The sequence below is a fragment of the Octopus bimaculoides genome, chromosome 11, assembly GCF_001194135.2.
Source record: "Octopus bimaculoides isolate UCB-OBI-ISO-001 chromosome 11, ASM119413v2, whole genome shotgun sequence".
NCBI lineage: Eukaryota > Metazoa > Mollusca > Cephalopoda > Octopoda > Octopodidae > Octopus > Octopus bimaculoides.
Genome location: NC_068991.1, coordinates 80,063,258 through 80,082,775, shown reverse-complemented (window position 1 = coordinate 80,082,775; position 19,518 = coordinate 80,063,258). Strand labels below are relative to the sequence as shown.

Below are 19,518 nucleotides of genomic sequence, written 5' to 3'. Positions count from 1 at the left end.
CACACGAGAGCAGAGAGGATGGTGGAGGGAGGAAGTGGAACAAGGAGGAAGTGGACCAAGGAGGAAGGGACAGAAGCAGTGAAGTAGAGGCCAGGACAGAAGGGTAGATAGGAAGATAGAGGAAGACAGATAGATAAATAGATGGAGAGGATGGTGGAGGGAGGAAGTGGAACAAGGAGGAAGGGACAGAAGGGTATAGCAGTGAAGTAGAGGCCATATATATATATATATATAAAATCAATGTAAAAAAAAAACAGAAAAAAAAAGAAAAACAAAAACAAGCAAATGTGAAAACGTAGCACAAGCAATGTATTAATATGACACTCGGAGAAAGAAGAGAGTTGTTTTACGTTTTGAGTATAGTTCTTCGTTAGAAACAAGAAAAATCGCCAAGTCCACATTTCTGAAGTCACTGGAAGTAGGAGGAAGAGAAAGTACTTTCTGGGAAAGGAGGGATATATATATATATATATTGTTACCGAGGAGCACTCCGATATGCACCCTTCTCTCATAGAGACGCATCCCACCTGGCACCTAATTTCTCGTTCGTTTTTTTACTACATCCTTTTTCTTTCATTCATTTTCCTCCAATATATTTTATCTGATGAAAGACTTGCGGCCGAAACGTCTGGACTCGTTCTCTTTCGTTTAAGTGTTAAACTAATACATTTCTTAAAACTTCTACCTCCTACATTGTCTTCTCTTTGTGTTCCTTACTTTTATAACACACACACAAGGCTCTATATGTCCATTTTCTTTATATTTTCAGCAGATGGTCGATCCGAAGATGAAACTGAAAAACACTATAGCCGTAGAGAAAAATGAGATCAATCCTCATGAAATACCTGCAAAATTGAAATATATGCATCGGCCGCCCAGAATCACTCCCAACTATGGCAACAAAAGGTACTGCATGGCAAATGCATTCGTTCTGAAAACTAAGCTTTCCCGTGTTCTACTCTATGATAACGTAACTCAGCAGTTTCTTTTGGGGCGTAAATTAAACAGCATTAACAGTGAACAAGAGAAAGTTGCCCGACTATGTGATCTTCACAGAAAGACATTCTTTAACCAAAGTTACTTAAAAGACTTACGTCAGCATCACTTTGGAAAACGTAGTGACGCTAACATGGCACTGATAAGTGCTCAATCAGACCCGAGGACAAATAATGGACACTTTCGAAACCCTTCTCTACAAGATTTTAAGGCTCCAAGGACGACAGAGTTGCCTCCATTGAGGACTGCAAATTCAAATTTAGAACAGAATCTAAAATCGACACTGTTGTTCAAAAACAGACATCAAAGTCACCCAGAAAACGATTCCTCGAAATTTGGTGACATCGGTTATCAGCGGGGTAAGCTTCTCAAATTAGATAAACGTTTTCTTTCGCTCGAGAAACTTCTAACTCCGTTTACTTAAATGATGCGGAAAGCATTTTATATTAACAATGACTTGAAGTGAGTAGGAGTCTTACTTTGGTTGTAAAATCATGAATGAATTACGTCATTGATGCATTCAGGGGGGAATTCTGCCATCATAAAATTTCGTTATCAATCCCCAATAAATCACTTGTTACATGTTTACATAAGTATTGTTATTTGTTAAATTATGACCATTGATTAATGTTGTGCACATAATTACAATACGGGCCGGTTGGTGTGGATGGAATACATGCTATCTTTATTATGCTGTTTGAATTTTAGTTGGTTATCACAAGTTTTCATGTCATTAAAATATATTTTAAAAATCTCAACAGACTCGTGTACACCAGGGGTAACTGTGTTTGCGCGCGCACGTATGTAGTTTGATTGTTAGAATACGCACACGATATCCAAGCGTGTCGTGAAAAGGCGACAACGAGCAGATGTCAGGAAGGGTATCTGGCCGTAAAAACAGCCGTCAGAGTGTCCAGTCTTGTCCACGTCACTAAGGAAAAGTATATCTGTGTGTGTGTGAAGTTATATATAAAAGCAATTTAACATTCTACAAAGAAAATGTTGATAGTGACTTCTAAGTTTCAGCTTGCCTTCATCATTTGCGATGTAAAGGCCGATAGAAATGTTGGTTGGTTGCATTCTCTAGTCACGCTTTACATCAAGTGGAGAGAGAGAGAGAGAAGGGGGGGAGAGAGCAAGTCGAGTGGCATAACTCTGAAAGTTACATATTTTTTAAAGGGAATTTTGTAGAAATTGGTTTTCAATGAAGTCCGGTGCCATTATGTTGATAAAACTTCTAGAGGTGTCATATTGCTTGTAAATATACAAATTTTACTTCAAATAAAAACCTGGTTCTTATTCTATCAAACTCTTTTGCCGAACCGTTAAGTTACAGGGACATAAACACACCAACACCAGTTGTCAAGTGGTGGTGGAGGACAAACACAGACACAAAGGCATCCACACATAGATATATACAATGGTTTCTGTCTAGCCAATCCACTTAAAAGACTCTGGTAGGCCCGAGGCAAGAGAAGACAGTTGCTCAAAGTGACACACAGTGGGACTGAACCTGGAGCCACGTGGACGGGAAGCTAGTGTCAAGAGATGAATAATTCTTTCAGGACTTGGAAAGGTCGAGAGTAGACAGGTTTCACACTATGTAACATGATTTAATGGAATCTAGAATTTCAGAAATTTGTTGATTGTAAATCAACAACACATACCAGTCATTGTATAGGGTTGAAGTATAGTCACAATGTAAGGAATTCATAATTATGGTCTCAGACAAAATATGCAACGACTGGAACGTGAACAGTTCTTGTGTATGCAACTACAGCTCTAATGTGTATCTGTATAGGATTCCTACTTAAAAACAAGTGCAACATTAAAGCCATCTCGTGGGGGAAATTACGAAAAAGATCCCGGTATCACAGCTTTACTGTCTTAAGAGAAAAGACATGTAAGATAAGCGACCATGCACTTAGGAAAACGGTCATGGATGGAACGACTTCGCTCACAGGTCTCCTCGATCAGGATTGCCTATAAGTAATCATTGTAAGTAGAGTCTTTTGTTAACTTTTTGTCTTTTAAGCTTTTAGACTGCAGCCATGCTGGAGCATCGCCTTGAAGTATTTAGTAAAAAAAATTGATTCTAGCTCTTAGTTTCGTACTTTGTATTGGTCACTTTTGCGGAAATGCTAAATTATGGAGATGTAAACAAACGAACACCAGTTTTTAAGTGGTACCGAGGGACAAACGAAACAGAAGTGCGTGCGCATGCACACACACACATTATATGATGATTTTCTTTCAGTTTCTGTCTACGAAGTCCAGTCATAAGCTGGTCAGCCTGGGGTTATCGTAAAAGACATTTGCCCAAGGTGCTGTGCAGTGGAAATGGACCCAAGATTACATGGCTGGAAAGCAAACTTCTTACCTACACAGCCACACCTGCAAAATGAAGCAAATATGTGTTTTGACTTCATTACCATAAATTGATTTAGCACCAAAATTGCAGCAGATATGCTGTCATCATCATCATCATCATCATCATCATACGTCCATTTTCTATCCTGATATGGAAAGGATTTGATAGGGTGGAGGACCACGGGTTACCCCAATATCTCAGCTTTGACATGATATACGATGAGATTCTTTCAGTTTCCGTCTGTGAAATCTAGTCACATGGCAGAGAAGCAGTCATTTCAGAGATACTGCAAAAGATGAAACTGTGACAAGGGACCTGGACACCTTCACGAAGTGGCTGAAGCACTTCAGCAAGTAAAACAAAAGTGAGAGAATCCTACTTTCAAAGAAATTAGTTTTGTAATTCTTTGAAATTAATAAAGATCTCTCTTCAAAATGTTTCGAAACTTACGGAATGCACATAATCACCATATAATTTATGGAGTGAAAAATGAAACAATAATGTATCTTTTCATTCTTAATATGTTTTGGTAGATTTGAATGCAAGTATACGGTTGCCTTGAAATAGTAATTCTTCATAACACAGGATTTACTGATGTAAGAGGACTTTGAGACACTGTGCTGTATTGTCCTCATTGTGTGTCTCCTCAGCCAATGCCACTCTGCCAGAGCAGTGAGTCTGAAAGGGGCATAAGCTCTCGTTTATAAGAAGTCACATCTACCTTGATGTATTAGGAATAAATAGATACATTGTTGTAAAATAAAAACTATTTCTGCATTAAAAGAAATAGAAATGAAATGTTTTTTTAAAAAAATGAACAGAAATTGTCTTTAAAATGTTTTATTGGATTCAATCATATGGACAGTTGTTAATTATTCCAGAGATACCCGAATAACCAATTAGTACTTCCAATTTTCTCGTTCATCATTTGAAGACAAAAAAAAATATTTATAAAAAAATTGAAAACAAAAAGTGAATGGACCTGTGGAGAAAATTAAAAGTAAAAAACATCAAAATGAAGAAAGATTAAAGGCAAACAGTGTTCATATAAATTCAATAATAATAATAATAATAATAATAATAATAATATTTGACAGAAGTATGTATCTTATTGGCCATGAAAAGATGAAAGGCAAAAGTTGACCAGAGCAGGATTTGAACTCACAATGTAATGAGCAAGAAGAAATGCCACTGACATGTTAATGATTCTGTTTGCTCTCATCCACTTAATAGTAATAATTACAGTCGGTGCATGGTGACAACAAAATGCCACACAAACATACCCATGCACAGCCTCATATTCATATATCTATACGGTTAGCATGGTTGCCTTCCAACGATGATGATACACATGGTTGTAGGCTTCAGAATTTCCCTTTGCAACTACACGAATGCAGGTTCAATCCCTTCTACCATAACATAACATTGACATGGGTAGCACTGACTGGGGTGGAGCTGGACAGATATATATATAAAGTTCCGTCCCACCAGAATAACTTCTTGTCCAACTTATGCCAGCATGGACAACATACATTAAATGATGATGACAATGATATATGTACACACACATCCTGGGTATGACTTAAATTGTAAGTGGTAGTGGGACCCAAGTGTGGAAGCACCCCTTAACCCCTATTGTTGCCAAATCTACTCTGACCCAGAGTAGTAGCACCTACTATGGTCCCAGCTTTGGGTGAATTAGCATGTTATGGAAGAAAATCCAAGTACAAGCCCTCATTGCCTTGCGAGTTCCTCGGGAAAGAAAAAGGTTTAGGGGTTTAAGGAGTCAACTTAGACAGCAAATCAAGGAATGGAGTCCCACAGGTGGTCCAGGGTCCGCTTTGACATCTTTCCAGAAACTCCAGGGTAGGCAGAGCTCTACACTGTAAAACCTGTAGCTTGTTGGTCACTGCTGCCATCTTAAACTGTTGTGCCACTGGTTCTTTGGAGGTCAGGTCTCCAAGGCTAAAGAAGTAGGACTGGATTGCACAGACCGACTCTCACATTAAAACTATTAAGCACAGGCAGGAGAAGCTCCGCAGGATCAAGGATTGGTTTACATAGCAACTTGAGGGCATACACTTCTACTTCACTATGTTCAGACATGAAGAAAATGCCATCATCATCATCTATACATAGACACACAGGTGGAGTATAATACATTCCTCCATGTTTGCTGCTAAGGGAAATATTTGTTACAAGATAACTACATGAACATTACACATTTAGCCTAAGACCCGAGATCTTACATGGAAGATGACAGAATTAAACATGTACAAAAAATCCACATGTAACAAAGTATATGAAGAAAATACCTTATTTAGAATCCCACATGACTTTGTGGGTCACCGTTTCAGTGACTGTCTTCAGCAGGTTTTCAAAATTACTCACTGTAATAAACATCTTCGATCACATATTTACAGAAATATACATACGTAATATTTCATTTTTTGGGACAGTTTAACTCAAAGCAAATAAAGCTTTGAATAATAAAAAAAACTGTTAAGATTTATATGCTGTTATCTTTTAGCTTTATTTGCTTTGAGTTTAATCATTCCAAGAAAGAATTATTTCATGTTGTCTTGAAGTTTCTAAATTCTTATGAAGTCAACAACATATGTGTGTATGTAGCTTAACATATATGTATGATGATGATGTATGTAGCACTGATTATCTGTAATAGTTGAAGTACAGGAAAACTTACCTAAAATAGTCACGTCTAACTTTGCTGTGAAGCTGCTCTTTGTAAATCCTGTTGATGATAAAAGTAAAAATAAAGAAACTAAAAACAAATAATAGACTGTCGTCATTAACACACGTTTCCCTCCTCCTCCCTTAAAGCCATCTTGCATTTAGAATCAATGCTGTGTAATTTATAAAAGAATAATGGAACAAGTAAAAACAAATTCATTGCTTGCAGCAAACATCTGACAAGTTTGCTTAAACCTTTTAGCATTTAAAGTAGCAATATCAGGTTCAAATCATCCTAATGTTTTATGTTAAAACTAGCCAGACCCAGCCCTCACACTCACACCTAACTTACAAGATTATTCTAAAAATAATCCCATCAATGAAAGATCAAAGTTACAAGAGACTGTATGATTAGGGTTAAAAAGTATATGCATACATGTTTAATTCTTTAGCATTTAAACTGACCATATTCGGCTAAAAATTCTTCATATATTCAAACTGGTGGCCCCTTACATCTACCGTATTTTGTTCTTGAAAGTAGTCACATCATCAAAAACTTGAAGTCATGAGATTATGCTGGATTAATTCAAAACAATAGAAATAAACATTACTTTTGACAAAGTGATTTGAATGCTGAATGGTTGAACCAGCTCCTCATTCATTTCTCTTTGCTTTTTTCATGCCAGCATGGGTTAGATGAAAATATTATGGAGGTACTGTTTTATAGTTGGATGCTGTGCCCATGAGAAACGCTTGCCTGATTCTCAAATAAAGGGTCTTTAATTTCACATGTTTGCATGCTTTCAGAAACTCAAAACAAGGCGATGATTCAATAACAGAAGGGTCAACAGAAGTTATTGCAACTGTATGGTACGTACGCCATAAGTTCGGCTGAGTTAGTTCCTTTCAGCACTCTCCTCATTAAAGTGTCATGAATCAGAGATTGATTGATTAGAAATAAGAGATCAATGACAGTATTGTTTGGAAATTGTGATGAACAGTAAAAACTTGGGGTGAAGTTAGAGTTGCAGCACCTAACAGGTACATATTTCATCACCCTCGGAAAATATAAACTGAAAGTTAGCCCATGTGGGATTTGAACTCAAAATGCAAAGGGACAAAAGTAAACACTGCAAAGCATTGAATCCATTGCTAATTGTGTATAGTGTGTAGTAGAGGGAGTCAGAACATTATCTTTCTCTCTCTGTCAGCTTGTTATATTTTCTTTTCTAAAAAGATCAACATTACCCATAAACATGATGACACTCACTTTATCTATAAATTCTGATAAATCTCGTCGCATGGCATAGGCATCTTCACCATCAGCGTAATATTTTGGTTCCACTTCACTGATCCTGATTGTAAAAAAAAAAACAGAAACTACAGCAAGAGCGATCGCCTGTTTCCTGAGAGATGATGCAGGGCCAAACAACAACACTTTTATAAGATACAAAAGTAAAATTAATAGACTGCAAAGAAAATGGACTTACGAGAACTTGAGTGTGTTGGTGTAAAGGTGGAGAGCTGCTCTGTTACTTTTCCTGACATGCAAACTGACGTACTTGGCATTAAAACATTCTACCATCGCCCTTGAAGCTTGGTCCATCAGCTTTTGAGCCAACCCTAAGCGACGATAGGACCGCTTCACAGCCTGGCAAGGAGAGACAGATTAACAAGAAAAAGGGAAATAAAATGAAGAACATAGCAAGAGAATGGTTACACAAAAGCAAAAGAAAGATTATAAGGTTAAGAAACATAACAAAAGAAAATAAAATGTCTTGAGGAAAAAATCTAAAATGATTTTGGAAAATTCTACAATTTAAAAATGACATAAATCCTTGTTGCTGTTTATTAAAACACAGTTTTTGTATAAACTGGTAGCTTAAACATGGGCAGTAATTTCTTTATTTTAGAAAAGATTTCTTATATACAAGCCTTAACACTTAACAAGTTATGTGGTCTCTCAGTATGCTAAGAACAGCAGCCAAATCTCTATCAAATCAAACCCTACTGCCTTAAACAAGGAATGACACTGAATAATGTGGTCCTAGGCATTCTTGAAATAGGATGGAATGGAAAAGCTTTTTATCTGAATCAAAGCTGACCTACAGCTAAATAATAACACTTGTGCAAAGTGTTTATAATATTTATATAATGTTGTTTAGGCTTTACAAAACCTAAATGGTGCTGATCTATGATGAAAGGGATCCCAACCAGAGCCTTCTATGACCACACTGACCAATGTGGTCTTCAGCTTTTTTAAGACAGAGGGTGTGGATTGAGATTTGGTTGCTTTTTCTAGCTGCTTGATCAACCACACAGAGGCACCATAACTGGCTTGATATAACAAATAGGTTTAACATGTGAAAGCAGAAAAATGTAAGGTTTGGGCCATACTCTTTATCCTCTATAAAGTGCATCAAATGGAAACGTTTAGGACCACAACTCTGTGACACATCCAAATCTTCAGTGAGATACTGGTAACATTATTCCACAGCAAACTTCATAGACAAACAGTAGTCATGGCATGTGACATGGAAGCTTGACATCACATAAACGTTTGTATCCTATGACATGTCATCAAAACACTGTTCTGCCATAGGTTATGGAACCTTGGTCTCTGACTGAATACAACTTCTCCTAAAGATAACTGCAGCGTGAAATTAAAGCACCATTCTTTCTTTACCATTAATTTTATTGAAATTTTGATGGAATGTTTTAAACCTTTTTGTTGGAAAACATTGCCTTTGTTTCATTTAATTTTGAAAATAACGGATTTAGTAAAATAACATTCTCATTAAGCTGGTGTTGGGAAAAGAACATGAAATTCTGATGGGCACTTTAAATTTAACACATGAAGTTTGTATTATAGAACCAAAGATATTCTAAGGTGGGTTGGTATTAAAAGGATTACACAGTGAACCAGAGCTTCGCAAACATTTTAAAAATTGTTTCGCCCACCTTCCTTTTACTTTCACTTAAGAAGCAACAAAAAAAAAAAAAAAAATTTAATTAAAGCAAAATAGAATTTGAATTAATCATGAAAATTACTATAGTTAAGAATATTAATTAGTCAAACATCTAATTAATTGTTTTTGAAATATAAACATATTATTAATTGGTTCAAGATACAAAACCATTATTCTTTAAAACTAATATTGCAATTTTTGTTTTTAATTGAAATATACAAACAGCTCCTCAAAGAAAAAGAAAGTTTTGAAAATTTCACTCAAATCATTCAAAACTACCAAAACGTTTGTTTCATTTACAGCACAGACGTTGATCAAACAATAAAACAGGAAAATCATTTACAATTACACCATACATGGAAAAGCTTTCATGACAAAAGAAAAATTAAGTTAGTATGCACAAGCACACAAACCTTCCAACCACCCTCAGGTAATACATACATATGTGTGTGTGTTAGGAAGGGTATCCAGCAATAGAAACCATGCCAAAACAAAATATGGAGCCTGGGCAGTTCCCCAGCTCCTGTCGAACCATTCAACTCATGCCAGCATCAAAAACAGACAGTAAATGATGATAAATGTACATATATGCATATATAAAGACTATATATATATGCATGCATACATATATATTTATATACACATATATAGATGTGTGTGTGTGTAATTATAGATGCATACATCATCATTTAATACCTGTTTTGCATGTTTGGCATAGATTGGATGGTTTGAAAGGAGCTGATAAGTGAGAAGACAGTGCCAAGCTCTATTGTCAGCTTTGACATCGTTGCTACAGCTGGATGCTCTTCCTGAAGCCAACCATCTTACAGAATGTAATGGAGACTTTTTACATGACAAACACACTCCTACCATGCCATGGGCAAAAAAAAAGAAAAAAAGGAGGGAGTCTTTTAACAAGGTTTTTCATAGTCATTGAGTGTGTTTATATTCTTAATTAATCCACAGTAAGGCTTTCTAATCTGAAGTTTATTTCAGATTTTCTGATTGATACTGAGTTGGGCATAAAATATATATGTCTATGTATGAATGTGCATATGTGTATATATATATATGGCACCCATGAAATTGCAGTCATAGCTGGTGTCATGTAAATGGTACCCATGGCAGTAGCATGTATAAAGCACCCACTACACTCCTGGAGTGATTGGCATTAGGAAGGGCATCCAGCTGTAGAAACCATACTAAATCAGACTGGAACCCGGTGTAGCTTTCTGGTTTACCAGTTCCAGTAAAACAATCTAATTGCATGCCAGCATGGAAAGCAGATGCTAAGTGATGATGATGATGATGATATACACACACACACCCATATACTGGTTATATTATTCAATTATCAGTTACGTAGACCATATCCCAAGAAAATACTTGATGTTTTACAGAGGTAGTGTTTGACATTAATCTTCTAAGAATTAGGTGAGGGCTTCACATCTGTCGCAGAGTCTCTACACATTCTCTATGATTTTTAGTCATTGAAATAAAAACAGACACCCACTGAAACGTTTATACATATGCAAGGCATCACCCAGTTAATATATATTTCTTTGTAATGATGGATCTTGAAGCAGATAAAGCTATAAATAATAGTGTGCAAATATTGAGGTTAAAAACCTTATGCATAGAAAAAGTGAAAGGCTGCACGTGGGTCACAAGCACACATCTTCAATATTTACAGCTTAAGCTGCTTCAAGATCCACTATTCCAAACAAGAGTTATTTGAAGTTCTCTCAAAATTTATAAATTTTTATGACAGCAACACACACATACATGTATATATATATATACATATTATATATGTATATATATACATATTATATATATATATATATATATATATATAAACATATATAATTTACTGTTCCATTAAGGTAAGATCAACAAAACAATTGCTCCATCCAGTGAGAGATAAATATCATTTAACGTAAACAGTATAAAGATAAGTGTTACTAACAGCACGCAGCTACACAGGTTTTTATAAAATGCCTTGTGTCCCCAAGCAATCTCCAGGTTCTGAGAACGTGTCCTGTTCTATTTGAAAATCAGGATGCTGGTACATGAGACACCTTGAACAAAAATGAGAAGGTTGACGCAAAAAGCCAACTTTACTTTTGTGGTTTATGCAAACCAACTGCATACAACAACCAAGAGAAGAATTGGAGAGAAATTCATGCCACGTGTGAATAGATCAAGAAATACAACTTAGCTGAAAAATCGTACATTCCTTTTAGATCTAACAATTCCACTTCACTAGTTAATTATTCTACTATAACTAGTGGGGGGGGGGGAAGGGGCAATAGTCAAAGGGGACGTAACTCAATTTTTCTTTACTTTTTACCATTTTTATTCACACTTCCACTTTTTGCAGCAACCTTCTCATTTTCTTCATGTACCAGTGTCCTGTTTTAAAAATAAAGAGTGCTTGGAGACCCAAGGAATGTTATAAAACCCCACCTAGCCACGTGTCTTCACAACAAGAAACAATTAGTAGCTCTTATCTTTATACTGTGTACATTCCTTGTTGAATAAATTGGTGTAGACAACGAAAAGAAAAAGAAAATCAACCAAACAAAATGGAACAAATTCAGTTAGCAAATTTCAATTTAACAAAGAAGAGAAGCAGAAGCATCTGCACACAAAGAACAGTCCAGTGCTTTTAGACACAATCTCTACTCTATCCACGCTGAAGACATCAAGGCGGCAATCCATTCGGCTAATTCTGCAAGTCCTTCGTTTTAGTTTTTGTTGTTTTTAACGAGACACATGCTGCGAGGGTCAAATCACATACAGGTATGATTTTTATTTTGGGTAGGTGAGGGTGAGAAAACTGTTCTCCACTGCAACCTGTCTTGATTAGTGTTTATAACGCCAAGGGTAACCTACCAGTGATGTTATGTGTCCATGAGGGACAGAATCCTCTGGGTCCTCTTCCCTGTAAATAGAAGAACTTCTTTCACTGGAAGAATAAAATAAAATGTAAAATAGGATAATACTGCACATACACTTTTCTAAACAGCTAGAGGGGAACTTTGCTTTTTTTATTTTTTAAAATTTATAAGTATCTATGTTTAGTGAAATCTAAATTAATATATATATGGTGATGGGCATGGTTAGACCCAACTTGACAGCTTGTTGCTAATGTAAAAGCAAAGTGTACAATATACACTTCTGGAGAATCTTATCAGGTGAAGAATAAAGGTTTACTGTTTCCTGTGCCATGGCTTCATGATTATAGTATTAAGAATAGGGACAACAACCAACTTCAGCAGTAATTGAGAACAAGACAGATCTTGCACTGTGCCAGGGTAAAACCATAGAATGGAAACAGTTATGAGTACAAATGGAATTTTCTCTCTCTCTGTTTACTTCACACACACAAACAGTATCACATGTGAGGAGTGTAGCACTACATATATGTGTGTGTGTGTGTGTGTGTATGTGTGTGTGTGAGCATACACATAGCTCTCTCATATATATATATATATATATATATGGTGCAATCGATGTCAGCATATTCTTTTCTTCTTTTAAATGGATATAAACTATATGCTTAATACATACCTATTGTTTTAAGGGAATTTCATTCCCTAAAAATACTAGGAATTGAACCAGTATTTCCTTGCATGCAACCATCCCTTTATGAGGTTAACATATCCTCTAAAACGTGTACCTGTATAGAAGATTTATAAACCGGGCAAATTTAGCAATTTCTTCTAAGATTGAAAAAAATGATTTCCGAACCTCACTGGGTTCTCATCAGAGGTGTCTGCATCAATTTGACAAATCGCAGAGAACCAAGCAGCCAATCAGTTTATTTAGTAAAAGATTAGGGCTACTAATCTGCATATCATAAATGTTAACACTTTATAAACAGGGGGTCTACACACAAACACACATACGAAACTGAAATGAATGTTAACCTCATGACCTGGGTTTCACACCACTGCAATATCCAGGTGAGAACTACCCAATGGAGAATTTTGGTTTCAGTCCTAATAAAAATCCCAAGATGCAATGAGCACTTCCGTCTCATTGATCGGAAATAAATCAGCTGACACAAACAGACACAGACGGGAAGGGTCAGAGTTAGTAGTGTCAGACGGAATATATGAAGAGATTTGCCAGAGATTTCCTGACTTCCTTTCTGCTTTACCATGTCTTTTATCATTTGTTCCAGTTATTAGGCTGTGGGCATGCTGGGGCACCCTCTTGAAGAATTTAAGTCAAACAAATTGGCTCCAGCACTTATTGTTCTTTTCAAGCCTTGTACTTAGTCTATCAGTCCCTTTTGCCGACCTGTTAAGTTACAGGGATATAAACACACCAACACTGGTTGTCAAGCATTGGTGAGGGACATACACACACACATATGAGGGGCTTCTTTCAGTTTCACTAACAAGGCTTTGGTTGGCCTAAGGCTATAGTAGAAGACACTTGCCTAAGGCATCATGCAGTGCGAGTGAACCTGGGACCATGTGGTTGGGAAGCAAACTTCTTACCACACATCCACAACTATGCCTTCCCACCCATCCCCCCATATATGTAGGATTACATTCTTCAGACACAAAGCTGTTTGTGGGAGCAAATAATGCCGGTGGAGAAAGAAAATAAAGCAACAAGCAAACTACTATAACACAGTGGGGTGGTAATAAACAAACAACAAATAAAAAGAAAATGTGATCACAAATATGGAGAAGAAGCAAAGCTGGTTGGTTTGAAATAAAAGGTACAAAAAAATAAAAGGTGTGTGTGCGTGTGTATATATATATATATATATATATATATATATGTACAAGTCAGTAAATAGTGGGGTTGTGTTAACCGCACGTGGAGAAATAATAGAAAAATGAAGAATAAGGCACTGAGGGGTATGTATGTTAAGAAATGGTTGGAGAAATTCCAACCATTTCTTAACACACATACCCCTCAGTGACCTTATTTCTCTAGGAACAGACATAAACTTCCTGTTGAAAAAAGAGTTCATAACTGCAACTAAAAACATTTGTCTCCCCTTACACACACTTCCCGTTTTGACACCACACTTCCTGCTTAACACAAACTTTTAACCATTTTTTAAAACCTAACACAACTCTCAATTATCATGCATCCTTATTTTTCCAACCATTATATACATGAATTACCATTGAACTTCAAAAGCTCAAAGACAATATAATGTATTGGTATATTTATTTTTTTATATATTATTTTTTTTATATATTATTTTCTTCATTTTGTACTTCTTTGTAAAAAACATTTTCATTCTCCTTCTTCAAAATTTGCTTCGCAATGAAAGCCGGTTAGAAATCTTTATTAAAATAAGCTTCCAGTTTAGCATTCTACCTTATTCTTCATTTTTCTATATATATGTATATGTATATATATACGTAACATAATACAAATAAAGGGAATATTATGCCACAGTCATGTTTATAGAGATTGGAAAGAAAAAACACTACTAGTACAATGGAGTTAAGACAAGGCGACAGAAACATATAGAATGTATATAAAGGGCTTTTTCAGTCTCTGTCAACCAAATTACTCACAAGGCTTTGTTTGGCCAAGAGCTATAGTAGAAGATACTTGCCCAAAGTACCAGAGAGTGGGACTGAACCATAAACCATGTGACTGAGAAGCAAACTTCTCTTGTAGCTATAAATAGATTTGTGTGCATATGTGTGTGTGTGTTTGTGAGTTCATGTTTCACCTTGGTTTCACATGTCTTTTGCAGATTGTAAACAAAGACGTGACCTCACTTAACATATGCAATCCATTCAATGTCTCTCCCTCTCAATGAATACCAGGCAAACAGCCTAACCAAATCAGACCCAATTATCAAAATGAAACCATGTGTCCAAGTTGTACAGGTATCATTGACCAAGGACTCACCCAACACACACCAAAGTCCTTAAAGCAGGAGTTGATAAAAAGTACCCAGTTCCAAATATTCATTTCATCTCCTTTCAAGTGATTTAAACAATACAGAGAGAGAATTTGGGTGAAGTGTCTGATGAGTGACTGAGTTAAAGTTGTTCATAAAAGAATCATATCTGAAGAGCAAGCTCCTTCAATGCAATTCCTGATGTTTCCATGTCTGCAACTTTACCCAGAGTTAAGTAGAATAACCCTTTCATTACCAACTCTCCGTAATCTGCCTTTCAGCCTATAATACAAGTTCCCTGCTTTAAAGTGGTTTAAGTTAACAACCTTCCATGTTAATCTATGTTTCAAAGGCCAGCTTAATAATAATGAAGTTATTTTCTAAATTCTTCAAGACAGAAATATGGTAACAAACAGATTAAGGAGACATTTTCTGTACATCTCATGTCACATTGGATAAAATTGTTAATCTGTTGCTCATGGAGTGAGATTAGCTCTCAGGGGTTGCAGGCTAACGAAACATCTTGTTAGATGGTGCAAACTGCAGCCAGCCAACAGTGAGGGTCACCACCATTGCATCAGTTTATTTGCATTGCTACAGATCTTTCCATAGATATCATGCTGTACTGATGTGTGTGACTATCTAAAAATGCCAACATCCTAAAACTCCAATTACTTGTATCTCTCACCAAGACAATTCTCAGGTAGATTGAGTGTTACGGCTGAGAGTGAGGTGGGTGAGAGAGAGAAAGAGGTTGACAGCTAAAGAATAGAGCAGAGAACGTGAGAAGGGAGACAAAGTAGGGAGGGAAAATTTCTAGCATAACAAAAATACAATGGCAGAACTTATTGAGAGGGAATTTGCAAAACAACATGGCAGTATGAATACAACAACAAAGACAATAATAAAAAACCTACTTACATTTTTGCCAGAACATATCCTACAATTTTGCCATTTTCATCCTCTGCTACATATGACAACTGAAAGAAAGGGAATGACAGAACTTGAAATCATTCACTGGATAACGAGATTTTCAGGAGGTGACGGTTGTATTTTAGAAAGACATTGTTAGGCAGGTGCGAGAGGCCAGATCTGGCTGGTTTGAATATAAAAAAGGTAGAATATTTGGGCCAGTTATGACCAGTTTAAATGTTAAAAGGTTAGGAAAAGGTCAACACCCACCTGAGGCCAAGAAAGACCATGGTAAAAGTAATACTTCATTTGGTAGTTTTCAGGTAAACACAGCAAATTACAATGTTGCATGTTCATAAGATCTTCGGGCTGAAGAATGAAAAACAAAATAAGTTTTGTACAGGTGTAAGACGTAATTATTAACAATACCTTTTATAGACATTAAAAGAAACAGAAAAAGAGAAGTGATTAGTGTAACGTAAATGAATCCAAAGCATTAACACTCCTGCCTTTTTGTCATCATAACAACAGGGGATTCCTGAGGCAACATGGGATCTCTTTGAATTAGCAAGGGATCTTTGGCAGAGCTGAATGTAACAGCTATTTCCCTTTTCATAATATTTTAAATATTACATCTATATACCATGAGAACTAAGCTCTATGAGCAGGAAATTTGCATCTTGAAATCCCAGGTGTCCTCCTTGGGTTCATAAATTAAATAAACAAAGCTCCTATTTCTATTTGATTCTGAAAATCAACTGGTAGACAGTTACCTCACGTTGCTTAACGTAATGGACACTATTTTCACAACGAGGAGATCATGCAATTGCTAGAAAGAGTGATTGAATGCTTTGCTAGATTAGCCATTTCTCTATTATAGGAACATCTCAAGCAGAGCTAACTGGGGTCAAATAGAAAAATAAAACCAAATAAGAAAGAAAGAGAGAAAGGAAATTTGCTGTTAAGTCGAAATAGAGTGATTAGGCCTTAAAATGATGATGGACTCATACTGGTTCCAATGTATGAATGGCCAGTTGTTTGAGAACTGGACTGCCTACATATTGACTCAGTATGCTAAGTGGGTGAGTATTCCATAGTCATATGTACCTTCAATGTGATTCTCATAGGAAAATATAACATGGCTAGGCCTAAGGCTGGCCCCGTGAATTAAACGTTTACTGCCAGAGAAGCTTGTCTACAGTTCTCATCAACCCAAATTCACTCACAAGTCTTGGGTTGACCCATGCTGGTGATAAATACATTTGCCCAAGATGCCATGCAGTGGAATTGAACATGGAACCTCATGACTTAACCATTCAGTCATGACTGTTGCAATTAGCTCTCTTATCTGTTGATAAACAAAAGATTCGTCTGCAACTTTTTTTAAAATCTGGTTACTATTTGCAACATTTTCAGGGAACCATTTGAAACCAAAGAAGGAAGTAAGGAAGAAATTAAATTGAAAAAGCAAATGCAGTAAAAGTATTTTGAAAATGTCGATGTTGGGATCAGCATTGTCATTTGATGTCCATGTTTCATGCTGGCATGGGTTGGATGGGTTGAGAAGATCCAAGACATCCCAAAATTGCATCATGCTTCAATGTCTGCTTTGGCATGGCTTCTAGTGCTGGATGCACTCCCTAATGCCAACCACTTCACAGTGTATGCTGGGTTCCTACTTTTGTAACACCAGCACTAGTGAAGTTGCCATACATCCCATTCCACTGCAAGTGGCTACAGGAGAGAAGGATGCAGAATAAAACAGGGGTCTTATCGCAAGGGAGCTACATAGCTACTCACATTATAGAAAAGCGGGTGAGAGTGGAGAGAGTCGAAGTGGCAAAAAATAGAAATAGTGGTCATAGGGTGTCAGGGTGAACCCTCAAGGTTCGAAGCAAGTAGACATGGGGGTGCGGGGGACTAGAAATACGGGTGGGTAGTTCACAAGGGTGTATGAGAGAGTGAGAAAAGGCTAAAGATAGGGAATGAGAGTGATCTGTGAAGAAGTGTTAGTGGATGATAAGTAGGGGACAGGAAAAAGTAGATGTTATTGGCAGGGACACAACATGAAATCGAAATTAATGAAGAGATGACAGGTGCTGCATTGTGTACCTGGTCAAGGTACACAACTCGGATCTAGTTCCCCTTCGTATGTTAAGAAAAAACAAAGACCGGACGAGTGCTACTTAATGCATTAGCTGGAAATCTAGCTGTGAAAGAAAGAAAGAAAAATTCATGTTATAATAAAAAGAAAAGAAATAAAGAATGAATATTAGCAACAACCAATAAAGAAGCTGATATGTAGTTGCTCAACCAGTAAGAACAGAGGTTACATCTCTAAATTTCTTTCAAATTACATCAGATCGCCTTAAAGAGGACATTTAGGATAATGTATTCTGCAATATATGTTGTAATAAAAGAATGGAAGGTCATAGCTAGAACACCTTTGATCTCAGGTCTATTTAATTAGAATTCACCCAGTGCTAAACAATTAAACTATGCGCTAACAAGAGAAGGAGCCGCTAACATGGTAATTCGAGCTGCTTTTATAAAACAGCTCGAATTACCTTCTCACATTAGGTACTCCTAACATGCTTAGAAAAAAAGAAAAAAGTGAGGCATACATTGGATATTGGGGGTGGAAATATATATTGCATTCGAATAGACGAGAGGATCTCCTTAACTGGAATTCTTTGACCAAAGACCTGGTCTGGAATTAACAATTAATACAACAAAATGCAGAATAAAAAAAGGGTTGAATATTGGATTATTCCTCGGAAAGACTTTACTACCATTATTTTTATTTCCTTTTTCACAGATTTGTTTGTAATGTCATAAAAACTGTAAAACTTTCTTCACAAAATTTACATTTTTATCGGAAAGAAACATAAAAATAATTCGAGTTAGTTTAGGTCTTTTTTAAATAAACCTCAACTTCTGTCGATTTATCTGACACCACGTCGGTTTCGGCGAGGATCATTAGGCATTCCTACAGATGTGTAAATGCTAAACGCCTGAGTATAAAAGAAACACAAGGCTCACCCTAAAAACAATACTAAGCAGATAATAAAATGAGTGTGAAAATATACAGAAACCAATTAAAACAAAATTAAACTAATTTTCGAGTTAAGTCGCAAATCTTTGAACCAATTCCCGACGTAAGTTGAGGTATGTCTGTATAACATGAACGATGCAGAGAGAAAGGACAAGATTATTTCTACCAACAACTGAAACACAAATACTTGATATCACGATCGCAATAACACATCGTATATTGCTGCTATTTCTAGCAAGCAGGACGACCATTTTAAAGTTCCTTTATTCTCTGCCAGTTTAATTCCTATTCTTTATAATTTACGATCTTTAATATGATCTTCTCTCTCTCTATATATATATATGTATGTACGTATGTGATATTAGAAAAAGGACCCAGGGAGAATTTACCGGATTATATTTTTCTGCATGCCGGATTAACGAAAAAATGTTTGTTTTTCTTTGACAAACAAGAAACAAAGAGAAATGAAAGACACTCACCGTCGCGCATCGGATATTCATTTTGTGAGGAAATAATAAATAAATATGGTTTCATAGAAGAAAAACGTTGGTTGCTTTTGTTGAATTAAAAAGAGAGAGGAACCGGAGGATCGGACCGGAAGTTAAGACTACGTCGCACATGCTCAGTGTCA

The 19,518-nt window shown here is 36.3% G+C and overlaps 2 protein-coding genes across 4 annotated transcripts in view; one reads left to right on the top strand and one right to left on the bottom strand.

Annotated features, from left to right (window-relative positions):
• Positions 1-1,589, top strand: part of LOC106880536 (uncharacterized) — a 13,665-nt gene extending 12,076 nt beyond the window's left edge. Inside the window, exon 2 of one of the 2 annotated variants that reach the window (XM_014930518.2) lies at positions 773-1,589. In XM_014930518.2, the coding sequence (XP_014786004.1) occupies positions 773-1,420 (648 nt within the window). In that variant the 3' untranslated portion in view covers positions 1,421-1,589. Of the gene's footprint in view, positions 1-769 lie in introns of both variants that reach the window. The other variant, XM_014930517.2, reaches the window with a different exon arrangement.
• A 2,602-nt stretch (positions 1,590-4,191) lies between these two features.
• Positions 4,192-19,518, bottom strand: LOC106880538 (N-alpha-acetyltransferase 10). Of its 2 annotated transcripts, none has more exons than XM_014930521.2 (8): positions 19,367-19,518; positions 16,103-16,201; positions 15,842-15,900; positions 11,926-11,998; positions 7,549-7,709; positions 7,329-7,413; positions 6,072-6,119; positions 4,192-4,349 (listed from the first exon to the last, which is right to left on the bottom strand). In XM_014930521.2, exons 1-7 carry the CDS (start codon positions 19,385-19,387, stop codon positions 6,087-6,089), a joined length of 531 nt encoding a protein of 176 aa, XP_014786007.1. In that variant the 5' UTR covers positions 19,388-19,518; the 3' UTR covers positions 4,192-4,349; positions 6,072-6,086. The 2 variants fall into 2 exon arrangements, with proteins under 2 accessions (XP_014786007.1, XP_014786009.1); XM_014930523.2 differs by having other exon boundaries at positions 11,926-11,974; positions 19,367-19,517.

Coding starts and splice junctions, on each gene's coding strand:
- LOC106880538 (XM_014930521.2), bottom strand. CDS start 19,387: ATGAATATCCGATGCGCGACG. Junction 11,999..15,841: donor GGATATGTTCTGGCAAAAAT/GTAAGTAGGTTT, acceptor TTATTCTTCCAG/TGAAAGAAGTTCTTCTATTT. Junction 7,414..7,548: donor ACCAACACACTCAAGTTCTC/GTAAGTCCATTT, acceptor TTTTACAATCAG/GATCAGTGAAGTGGAACCAA.